General features: G+C 50.3%; 1 protein-coding gene across 1 annotated transcript in view; it reads left to right on the forward strand.

Moving 5' to 3' along the window:
* Positions 1-3,684: 3,684 nt before the first annotated feature.
* ACER1 (alkaline ceramidase 1) overlaps positions 3,685-12,430 on the forward strand; it is a 10,095-nt gene continuing 1,349 nt past the window's right edge. Inside the window, exons 1-4 of the mRNA XM_009703101.1 lie at positions 3,685-3,777; positions 10,149-10,263; positions 10,636-10,774; positions 11,928-12,065. Of these exons, the coding sequence (XP_009701403.1) occupies positions 3,685-3,777; positions 10,149-10,263; positions 10,636-10,774; positions 11,928-12,065 (485 nt within the window). The remainder of the gene's footprint in view (positions 3,778-10,148; positions 10,264-10,635; positions 10,775-11,927; positions 12,066-12,430) is intronic.

Consider the following 12,430-nt stretch of genomic DNA (forward strand, 5'->3'; position numbering starts at 1 on the left):
ATTGATGAATCAGGGAAGATTTGGATCTGTGACATTGTCCCCAGTTATTTATTCATTGTGTGGCACAGGATATATCAGTGATGCTTGGGTGCTTTGCTCATGCCAAGGATGCCAGAGGTTTTGGGGTGGGAAAACTCATTCTTTTCAAAGATGTTCACATAGGCCAGGCATCATGTGTCTGGGCAATGATCTGTCTTATTTTCAAATCCACCTCTGCCACCTTCCCTGGTCGACACTGTACCTGCCCTGCCTCCCTTCGCAGTGTGATGGGTGAGTCACCACTTGTGTCTCACTCTGATCTCCTGGGGAACCGGGTACCTTCTTTCAGCACGTGAACTTGGTCTCCTACTTGCAGAGTCCATTCAGGAGTTGTAAGTGAGTAAGAAGCAAATTTATCCCAGACTTCCTCAACTTGCAGCCATCCAGGGAGTGAGAGCACCTCGCTGGGGATTGTCCTGATCTTCTGCTTCAAGCTGCATTTACCATGCTAGAAAGACACCCAGCCTTGACTTAGTTGCATGTAACGGAGCCTCCACCATGTTGTAATATAAGCTGCTTCAGTGGTTAATTACCCTCTCATTTCAAAATGCATGTGGATTTCTGAAGCTTTTGTAAGCCCTGGCATCGTTAGGAGGTGTTGCACAGCTCAGGTCTCCCAGGTACGCTCTTTTTCATAGAATTATCAAAATAAATGGCTAAGCTTCCCAAAAAGCCAGTCCCCAGTGCAAATCTGAAGTGTCACAGCAAAGGCTGCTGTTTGATCCCTACCCTTCAGGGAGCACAAGGACAGGGACACGGACATCTTCGATCTTGGTCTGACCCTGCCCTGTGATGCTGAATGTGATGTCTCCTCTGCTCCAACAGGAAGAACTGATCAAATAATAAGCATTTATGTTTAAGAGAGCAACATATTTCTTCTTTTCCCAACTCTATATGGATAAAAAATATGTGGATTTGGCGGAAAAGTTTAATTGCTGCCAATTTTCTTGACATTCTGAATGGGATTCAGGAGGAAAATGTTTGCAAAGCAGTCACCCCAAAGTGTCTTATTAAGCCAATTCTTTAACTAAATAACAAAATAAACTAGCTAGAAGAAGTATGATTTGATAACAAGTTTGGGTTTTATAATGAAACAGTAGTTGGGGAAAAGTTGAAAAGCGGCTCAAATTTAAACCCTGAGAAGACAAGGCAGCAGCATCTTGCTGTGTCCTTTTTGGTGAAAACTGTTTTATTGTCTTTTAACCAGCTCGGCAAGGGAGGCTGCCTGGATCAGTCCCTGCCCTGGGAAAAACAGGGTTAGGATTGGGGTGTGTGCGCATGCACAGGTAACCTGCCTAGGGGCACACTGATGATTTCAGACCGCATTTCTACCCTCTCTTCCAACCTTTCCAGCTCACGCTTCTCTGCCCTCCCTCTCTGCCCCTGCCCATTTGGGTGCGCAGATATAAACCCTCCAGCCAATATGTTTCCTTTGGGGGACTCGAAGGCTTGCCTGGAGGGTGCGCATGGCTCTTGTCTCATCCCAACGCTTTCCCTAGAGACGGAGCAAGGGTATTTCCTGGCGGCTGCTCCCGGTGAGCTCAGACTGTGGGCACTCCTTCAGAGCTAGAGCGGCAGGGCAGGTTACCGCTCCAGCTTTGCTAGAAACCTTGGAGCTCCCAGCGCTTTGCCTTACCGCGTGGAAGAGGTGCTGGTCCGTCTCAAAGGAACGCAGGTAAGCCAAGCTGGGATGAGAGGCGAGCAGCAAGCCAGCGGTCATTGGGTACTCCGGTCGCTGCTTCGATTTTTCTGTTCCCTTTTGCTTCTTCTGTCTCATGTCTCCTGCATCCCTTCACCATCTCTCAACTGATGTCTGTTCAGCTAGGAGATGGGGTTTACCATCTTGGGTCTGATTCTTTTTTTACCCTACGCAACCACTTGCATCGCTGTAAAAGCACAATGCAGAGCACTAGGGATCAGGAGGAAACCACTGTGGTGTGAACGAGCACATGGAAACCCAAGATCATGAAGAGTCAGACCTCAAACCAATCTGCCTGCAATCTATTTTATTTTTTTTCTGTAGCTGTGATCTCACCTGCTGTGGGAAACCAGCCAGCCTGGATTAAAGAGAGCGCATCGTTAATTTGCAATCGTAAAAGAACGGTGGAGGTTTATCCATAGGTCAGTTTATCTGGTTGGAGCAGGAGGTTACAGAAGAGCTTGTTTACACTGTCGTTACACTCCTGTGTTTTCTCCCTTTGAACTTCTTCTTGGGAGGAGAAGCAGAGGAAGCTGTGGTAGCTTCACACCACTGCACACCTACAGTAACTGCTGAACTCAGTGGTGTTGCTCAGCTGACACTGGTGTAAAGAGGGACTCGACTGTTTCCCCTCAAGAACAAGATCAACTAATGAGTGGTTTTAAGATAAACTTCCCTTCCCTGCGTAAGACTCAAAGCTGAAAGGATTTTCAAAGAAAAGAAAGCTCTGTTTTCCACCAGTGCCTCAGGAGCTCAGAGATGCTACTGAAGTGCTTGGTGTCACCCCGGTACCTGCTCATTCCGCAGAGCTAGAACGGGTTAGTTCAACACTGCAACCAGGGGCTTAACTGCTCAGCTCCAGGGAATTTCTGTGGCTCTTGTGTACCAAATACCCAGCTGCTAGGGTTTGTATGGCGCTTCCAAACACCTCTGAGGTTGGCACCCATCTATCAGCTTCCAAAATAGCCCCAAAGTCTCAAGGATCTGAAACAAAACATGCCAAATAGGAAAATTGATCAGAACTTTTACTTTTTTCAAATTACTAAAAGAGGGCTGAGAAACGATGCTCATGCTGAGGATAGGAAAGTCTTTAGCAGAAAGAAAAACGGGCAAAATGTTAGATTCCTTTTAGAATCCCACTTGTGACGGCAGCTTCTGCCACCAGAGGCCAGGCTGGGGGACCTGGTGCTGGAGAGCCCACTCGAGGCGTGAAGCTCTGATGACTTTCACTGGGAAACCAGGACAGAGCTTGGACGGGAGCGCATTCAAAGTGAAACCACTGCCACTGAAGAGAAACCTCCCAATGCTTTTACTCTGCACCCCCAGGACTCCAGGAATACCCAGGGTCTGTGCTGGTGCTCCAGGGCTGAGCTTGCCCAAGGTGAGCTCCAGCCCTCAGGAAGATGCTAAGGAATGACTGAGGAGAGCAGGGCCAATGAGCAATAAACCCTGCAGAGCTGTCCACTCCCAAAAAGTAGCTCACAGCCTACAAAGTACAGGGAAGTCCTCTTGGCAGAAAGATCTGAGTCATAAAGAAAGTGAAGAGAAGGGAGAGGACAGGGTGACAAGGACAGGGATGAAATGGGAAAGCATCATGTGGCAGCAAGGACCCCCGATGAGAGATGTTAATGCTGTGGATGGGCCTGTGGTGACCATTCCCAGGCTCAGAGTTCAAGAACATTTCCTAGGGTGATTTGTCACTCCTGCGTCGTGGGGAGAGAGGAGGAAATACTCTGCAATATGATGCGTGCTAGGAAGAGGATGAGTCTTTCATAGCAGGGTAAGGATGCTGTGCTTGAGCGGACTGGTGCAACGTGAGCGCGTGTGTGTGCAAGAGGCAGGCAGGCAGAGTGTGCTTCTCCACTTTCCCTTTGGGTGTGCAGCACACTCCTTCCCCGCATGCAAAATTAACCTGCTCCTTTCCCTTTTGCAAAGGTGGCCCAACGATGCCGAGCATATTTTCCTACCAAAGCGCCGAAGTCGACTGGTGTGAAGGCAACTTTGAGCACTCAACGGTCATTGCGGAGTACTACAACACCGTGAGTGCGGGCGCATCCAAAGGGCAGGCTGGGGCGCGAAGGCAGCCGGGTCCGGGCACCTGGGAGCTGCTTTTGGGAGATGAGACGGGACAACCTTGTTTTCTCTCCTCCTGCTCGCTCTTTTGAACTTCCTGGTGTTGGAGGGTGCTGGTATGGGGAACATTTTCCAAGCTTCAGCTAAATCACGGGACTTTTATTGCTTACAACAGCCAGCTGCTCACAAAACGAGCTGGGGTCAGGGGTACTTCTGGCATGCGTGGGGCTGAGTTCCCAGTGAGAAAACTCCAACACTGCTCCTTAGCCCAGATTTGTGAGATCCTGTTATACCAGTCCTGCAGCTCTCCTGCCAACTGGGGTAAGTCCCACACAGGGTTCATATATTCCAGCTAAATGTACAGGAGTGGCAAAATGAGAGAGACAGCACTTGCATGAACCGTGTTGGGCAGGCTGGGAATCCGGAACTCAAGACAGAGGAGAGCTGATGCACGAGCCAGCTTCACCTCCTATGATCCTTTCTAATTCAGGCTCCATCCAGTGCCAGTCCCTTGAATGTGGCCTCCTGGCTTAAGAGTGGCTAAAAGCATCCATATCTGTCTGCAGAGGACTCCGTAGATAACCGGTCTCTGCAAGCGTGTCCTTCTACCTCAGTGCAATTACAGGCTAGCAGGGGTGTGAGGCATGTGGATTTACAACCTTCCAAAGGCCTTGTTTACAACTTTTAGCAATTACTGTCTAACACTAGAAGTTCTTGTTCTCAGGGAAATGTCTCTTCCTCTTTTTTAAAAGCATTTCCTGCTTTTAATAAATTGCCTATAATAACGATAATTCCCTCACCCAAGTCCTGCAGCTCCCCAGCTCTAATTACCCAGCCAAGATCTCAGAGGAGGGATGGGTTTTTCAGGCGGTATATTGTCACTTCTCTTTGAGATAGTTAATAAATAAAGATCTGCCAGTCCAGACCAAATCTGGCTTCCCTCTGGCATCCAACTGAATGTGTTGTGCTGTTGCCTGTTTACTGGCACAGCACCCCTGTCGGATGGGCTCAGGGCTGCAGAGCAAGGCTTAACTAGCAAGGAGGTACAGAAATTACTTACGCTGACATCAGCATTTCAAATGTAGCTGGAGATGCGAAAGGCCTCTGTGTTTTGGAGTGTCGCTGGCAACGCTGGAGAGGGGCTGATTTCCACAAAGAGCAGGAAGTCTGAAAGTTATGGTTTTAATCAGAATTCATGCTGGGAGATAAATTTGCCTCACCTCCTAGTTTCGTACGTAGGCAGCATTTTTATGTGTCTTTGGAGCTGAGACTCCATTTTCACAAGGATCCTGATTTGCACCCAGACTGTCAAAGTGGCTCAGGATCCTTAACACACCAAGAAGTCCCTCAGGAGCTCTCCAAACGCACTTCTCGCAACACACTGCTAGACACCCGTTGGTGTGGCTAGATGCATAACTATCTTTCTTAGGACCCAAAGCCCTCTAATTCCCATAAAACATTAACTCTTGGCTGCCTAGGCCATTTTGTGGCACAGGTTTCCAAATTATGTAGCTATTCCTGAAAATCTTACCCAGGTGTCTGGTTCTGAACTGAGGTCCCTACTAGCCACAGACATCTCTCATGTTTCCATACTCCACCACCTTCGAGGCACTGGACTTGTCAGGATGAACTTTCGCTGGGGAGGACTCGGACACAGCTTTCCTCCAGGAGAGGAAAACTTCTCCAATGCAATGTGCATGTTTCCACACAGATGCAAACTAGGGCGATACCAAGGAAGAGAGAGAGATGTGGGCAGAGCAAATCCTGCAGGATTTTTTCCAGTGATTAAACTAGCCCTTGTTCCTCTCTCTATGTGAACACAGGCCACCTCTTTCCCAGCAGTGAAAGAGCTTTTTTTGGTCCCTGCACTGATCTCCTTCTTGGTGGGCTCACTTTTACCAGTCCACAGAGCTCAGCAGAGTGTCTGCACTTTCTGTCTTAAGATGCGATTCCCATTCAGAGAAAGCAGCAGAGGTCTAAACCTGCCTTGACAGCTGCCTGCATCAGGGCTGGCATGTGATCTCCTGTCCAAATAAGGGAAGACAAAAGAGCAGAATCTCCTAAAAACTGCTGCTGCCTGAGCATCTGACAACAGCTCCAAAAGGCTGCACCATGCTCAGGGCCAGACCTTGTAACCAAAAGCAGGCAGGAGCATCGTTTACACGCGCATCACCCCTTCATCAGTCTGCACACACTGGCTGGCGCTGCCTGGCTCCCACCCCTCTCAGCAGCACCAGGGGACCCCTCTTCATGCTCTGGGGTCTCTCTCAGGCTCAGGCTCCTTGTGACATGCCCTAAAGGCGGGGACTATAGAAATGGGACCAGATAGATCTCTAGCTATCCCTGCTGGCTGGCAGCACGTTGCAGATCCAGCTGGGGCTCAGGGCATTATCTCAGATGTGATCCTGACAGCCTGGATCCCCTTCTCTTCTCTCCTCCATTCGTTTGTTTCCCGTATTTAGACTGCTTCCTCCCTGCGTCAGGCTTTATGGGCCTTATCTCACTGGCCTGCCCTGCGATAATTATATCAATGTTGAGTTCAGTGTCCATTTGCCAGAGTTTTAGACTAGCTGGGAATCCAGCCAGCTCCTACTCAAGACTCCTGCACCACTAAATCAGCAGGGCTTCCTATTGGAGCATCCTCTTCAACGTCTTCTTCCCAACATTGCCCAGGGCTTAAGCAGCGTAGTTTTGTGCCAGCAGCAGCAATGCGCTGCTGAGAATTGCTCTGTGCCTCAGGTCTGCTGGAGTTGGATGCTTTTTATTAGAAAGAAGCACTAAAGGTATGAGCAAAGAATGTAAACAGTATATTTTAGTACCTAATAATACATGGTGGCTTGTGATTGGAGGCAGTTCAGCAACAAAGCGCTAACTATTTATAGTGACTCAGTGACCCAGAAATTTATTGTCTTCTGGCTGTTCGTAGGAGAACAGTATTGGGCTACAAGAGGGTCATCAGTCAGGCACTTGTCTTTCTATCCTCATTTCTTTCCTGAAATGACTGATCCAGGATGCTGGTAATGGCACCCAAATCCTCAGCAGTCTCTCTGGCAAAGCAGCAGGAGCCCTGACACTGTCGTATATCCAGAGCTCCCAGATGCTTCATCGATTGGTGAAGATAAGCTCAACTGCAGGTGCAAATTACTTAGATACGCCCAAAGAAGAATTCACTTTCAGAGTGTGTCAGAGCCATGGCGTGCACTGCGGCCATCCATACGGGCTCACTATCCCCACAGCATCGCAGATGCATCACTCTCTTGTCTGCCCTGAAAGTTGGATGCAGGAGTACGGCAGCTCCTTGCCCGGCACTGCAAACTGTGCACTAACAGCTCTTTCCTGCCCCAAAGCACTGGTGTGACACTGTGGTGTCACGACATGCAGCCTCATCTTCTGCTACGCAGGTCTGGCTATTAAGAACTTGCTATACAGGTCTGGAGATCCTCTGTGGTATTCACTTCTGTCTTTGGCCCTGTGGCCTCTTCTGTCAGCTAAAGGTGGTTCGCTGGCCTTTAAGTGAATGAATGCACTCCAATAAGTCTTGCAGAAATCTCCTTTCACTGAAGAAAATGCCTGTCTTGAGTAAGGACCAGCACATGCCTTGGCTGCTTTTGCACTGTTGCCCTGCTCACAGAGCCAGGCAGAGCTCTCCAAACCAGCAACTCCTGTCTCCCTCTGTATCGGAGCCTTGTTCTCACCCTGTCACAGATGGAAATGCAAACAAGTTCTCTGCAGGTTCCTCCCTCCATCTTAGGCTGCAAAGTGCCAAGTTGCAGAAGCCCTGAGGCCTTTCCGATCATCCCTCTAGCGCACCAGGATTACAGCCATGTCACTGGTCCCAGTCTCGCGTTTCTCCTAGTGAAAGAAGCAAATGCCAGTACAGGCAGGCTTGGCTTAGGCACCTGGAGCAATAACTCACATTTGTTAGGAAGCGGGACATCGCTGTGAGCTCACACAGCGGAAAACCACAAGGCTGAGTCACTTGCACAGGTCACATCACACCTCAGCTCCATCACCTCTCTCTTATCTCCCTGGCATCCCAGGCAGAGGGAGGTGGTGCCTCCTGGCCAGTATGACCCAGCTAGGTATAAGTAGAAGCCATGCTGGGGGAACCCAGCGTGAGCAGGACTCTGGAAAAACTTACTGATCGGAGTACTGGGAGCAAAACCCTCCTAACCACATTTGAGATGGAGCTTGCCATATCCGAGAGGGAAGATATAAGACAGCACTTACAAATCGGGGCTTGGATCCAATGAGCGGTGAAGACCCTGTGTCCCCCACAGACACACGGTTTCTGTAGCAGCTCTCCCCTAAGCTCTTGAGTTTGGCTGCTCTGCAAGGAATCACTCTATCTTTTCAACACTATTGGCACTGATTATCCCTCCCCTCTGATATCAGATCTTGCACATCTCATACTGAATTAATGAAGCGACAACATTGCTATCATGTAATTAATGGAACTGTTGCAATGCCCGCTGCAGCAGGGATTCAGATGTCTCTATACGCAATCCCAAACTCCAGCATTTCCTCACTTTGACTTGCATGCTGGCACTTGCATACTGCTGCCTTTTCTGCAAGCATTTATCCCTGCTTGTCTTCCAAAAGCCTCCTTAACCGTTTCACAGGAAAAGAAATGTTTGCAAGACAGTTGTTACTTTAACACATGGTTTGGTTTCTTGATCATTTCTGAACAGTTTGACTTCAAGCGTGCAAGTGGGAGCAGCGCTTCTCTTTTCATAGCTGGAACAGGAGTACGCCTGGATTTCGCTCTAAACACCTATAGACAACCAATACATTTGGCCCGAGAATTGCTGCTAACGGGAGCACCAACTTGTTTCATGACAGTCTTAGTGAAATTCAAGATTAATCTCCAGGTGTTTAAGGGAATAGAGACCTTACATTAAGTGTGAATTGTGTTTCCCTGTGGAATATGAGAGGGTGTGTTTCATATATATGACAACATCCTCGTGATTTGCAGCCCTGTTACCATAAACTTAGATCCCATGGGACATCACAAGGCAAGCGTCAATTTTGCAGTTTACCGGGTACACGTCAGGGCTGCTGAGGTGTGAGACTCCAGCTGTGGATGCCGGATTCCAGGCTTGGGGTCTGGGTCAGCATCTAGCTGGAAGATGAAAGGGAAAGGATTGTCAGGGTGAGATAAAAGTCACCCTCACGGCTTGCCAAATGGCATTTTAGCAAATGGCTCTGCCCTGCTCTTCCAAAGCCCCAAAGAGCTGTCTGGAAGGTAAAACGTAGCACCACGGTCACAATCCTTCATAAGCAAGAAAGATTTTCCCTGGGGAGGCTGTGCTTCCCTGTGATATCCCTTTATCGAGTTTGCAAAATCCGGTGAAAAAGCCAGGGTAAGAACCCACAGAGGATAACGATTATTTCAAACTTCATTCTCCCACAGCTGCAGGGTGGAGCGGGCCTGGTCCAGCAGACAGGTCCAGGCTTTGGGCACTTGCTACTCCTCTCCAGCTCCCACATTTTGCCCATCAGCATCTGCCGTTCCCCGAAAGAACTGGCACCTTCAGCCAGCCCAGGCAGCAGCAACAGGCTGAGCCCCAGTACCATCCCCTCCTCCCCAGACACATCTGTCAATGAAGCAATTTTGGAGATCGGGGCAGAATAATTTCACTGCATTCATTTGTTAGGTATGTTTAAAGGAGGTTTATGACTCCATGTAATTACTAGTGGCCGGAATACCTGCCCCTGCCAGGCCAGGTGGCTTCGCACGTGACACCACAGGATGTCACCTTAATCCTGCCTGTTCCTGCCCACCAACGTCCTGCTTGTCCTGCTGCTCTCTACCACACCCGCTCCCAGTTAGCGATGGTTCTCCTGACTCTGGCTTGCTGTGGTGGCCTAGATCCTTACACCCAACCAGCCCCTCGCAGGGGGGTTGGCTGCTGACCAAAAGGGTCAGAAGCCATCCAGGGAGTTTCTGGCAGGTCTGGGTTGACAGAGGAGGGAAGAGGGCTGCAAACAGAAGAGCTTTGGCAGTTTGCTTGAAGACACTGGGCAGCTGAAGATAAACCATCACCCAAAAGGGGCACACCAGCTTACCCTGGGCTTGCTGGCCCCAGAGGTCCCTGCAAGGAGAGCACAATGTCTGCAGCCATTGCTGTCACAGCAATAGCTGTCCTTCCAGTTCTAGCCTAGCCTCTCAAGAAACGCCTCTCCCTCTCCCTGTGCCAAAAGTAATACCTGCTTCCACGCGCTGCTTTCCACTGGATATCAGTATCCTCTTCACACACGGAGATACTGAGGCACATGGTGGGATGGGACTTGCCCAAGATCATGCAATAAGCTGAATGTGCCTCTTGTGTTTCAGATCAGCAATGTCAGCTTCTTTCTCCTTGCTCCTGCCCTGCTCTACCTGAACCGGCAGTACTGTCAGCAGCGTACCTTGCCCATGTATATCGTCTCTGGCCTGCTCTTCTGCGTAGGTGGGTGCCAAGGCTGTGTGAAGACCGGACAGGTTGCCAGAGTACCCAGCTGTTCATTCATGATATCTTTGGAGGCTGGTTCTTAGTGGCCAAAGTACAGGGCCAAGGTGGGGTGGGAAACCAAACAGCCACATCTGTTTGAAGCCCGGCAGCTCACGGTTCCTGTTGGCTGCGGATGCACAGCATCCAGCCCAGTAAATCCCCGTGGTGCTGTGTGGACTGACCCGCTCAGGCCTCCATTAACCCCTAGGTCCATGCCCTGCTCTGCAGGAACACTGTGTCTTTAGGAGTGGGCCCCAAGAACCTCCCAGGCTAGTCAGGCTTGTGCGAGGATCGAGCTTTGCTCACAGAAGCTGTCCTTGCTCCTTGCAGGTATCTTCTCCACATACTTTCACATGACCCTGAGCTACGTGGGACAACTCTTGGATGAGCTCTCCATTCTCTGGACGCTGGCTGTGGCATATGCCTTTTGGTACCCAAGGATTTACTTCCCCAAGTGCATCAAGAGCAGGTACGACTCAGAGGGACATAGGGTTGCAGGCTCCGAGGGGAGGGATGGGACATTGACGTTGATGCGTGTGACCCACAGATTGCTCCCCAGCCCCCAGCCAGCTCCCCTGCAAGGGGTTAGCGTTGAGGTTACTGCAGTTTGCCTTGGGCCCAGACCCTCCATCACGCAGTGGTGGATGTGGTGACAGAGGAAGAGGAAGAAACCCTCCCACAGGGAAGGGCTCTACTGGGCTTCTGTCGACTGGAGCTGTTTGTCTTTGCAAAGCTGCCGCAGAAACTTTGCATGGAGAATTTCAAAATCAATTAGGAAATTAAATGTTCCTGAGCACTGACATTCAATGACCTATGCTGTCAAACTGTTATAGCATCCCCTGCCATCCACAGAGAGCTTTCCCTGAAGGCTGGTGGGGTTTCCCATAGGACAAGCTGGTCCAAGTTAACGCCCCGCCTTTCAAAGGCTGTTTGCAGGAGGGCTGGCTGGGCTAGAGGAGCTCAGCAGAAAGGATGGGGATATTGGGCAAGCATGGATCAGCAGAAACAGGAACCCAGCAGGGCTTTGCTCAAAGGATGGTCCTATCCTGGCAGGCTTGCTGGAGCCCTCTGAGCCAGCCCAGTTAGAAACCTTGCGAAGGCCTGCTCCAAGTCTGCTCTTCCCATGCCAAAGAGGAGGTCACCAGGAGTTCACTGTGGAGACATGGTTAGGGGAGAGGGGAAGGGACTTGGGAAGGGATTTGCATGTGAAAGGCCCCTTTGAGCCCTATTGTTGTTCAGTCAGCCCAAATCTGCATGTTTACACAGCTCAAGCCCCTGCCTGCCACTGCTGGGACTCCTGCTTTGCAGCCCTTCCCTGTGCAAAGCTCCCGATGCCTTTGCCTCTCGATGTTTGCCTCTGGCATCACCACAAAAGTGCACAGGTTACCTTCTGGGCTGTGTTCCCCGCTCTGTCATGGCCTAACTGGGAGGCTTTGGGCAGAGCACTGATATAAAGAGATACCTCAGCCTTCCTGCCAGGAGTACTCCAGGGGCTGAGGTCAGCCATGTGCGAACAGGTTGGAGATTTTCCTCTCTCAGGCAATGAGCAGGACCTCTCCCATCCTTATCCTTCCATACTGGGAACCTTTGGGGCACTGACACTCCCTCCCAACTTCCTTTAGGAAGCATTTCTTCTGGTTGAGTGGTGTCACCACCGTGATCAGTACCTTGATGTCCTTCATCAAACCGGCCTTCAATGCCTACGTGCTCAACTGCATCGCCTTCCACCTGCTGTACCTGACGTGGCGTGAGCTCAAAAAGTAAGGAGGGGGTTAGAGGGGTTACCTACAGGTCCATTGCATGCTCCTGGCAGGCTCACACATGGCAGTGACTGTGCACGACAGTGAATCAAGCCCAAGTCTTCATCAGCCACATGTTGGACTATCAGCTCTGCAAAGAATTGGGGCAGCCTGGGAGGGACCAGGAAGAGGCACAGGCAGGACTGTGGGCAGTGGGATACCAGAAGGCCATCTGGCCCAGGTGCCACGTAGATCAGGGACAATCCACGGGACAAGTGTATCTTTTCCTCTCCAGCTGCCATCTCTGCAGCTCTTTCCCCTTTGTGGGGGATTTGGGAATGAGTGTGGGGTTGGGAGAACCAACCAGGATGTGGGGAGAAAGACAG

Source organism: Cariama cristata, unplaced genomic scaffold (genome assembly GCF_000690535.1).
Source record: "Cariama cristata isolate BGI_N322 unplaced genomic scaffold, ASM69053v1 scaffold27740, whole genome shotgun sequence".
Classification (NCBI taxonomy): Eukaryota; Metazoa; Chordata; class Aves; order Cariamiformes; family Cariamidae; genus Cariama; species Cariama cristata.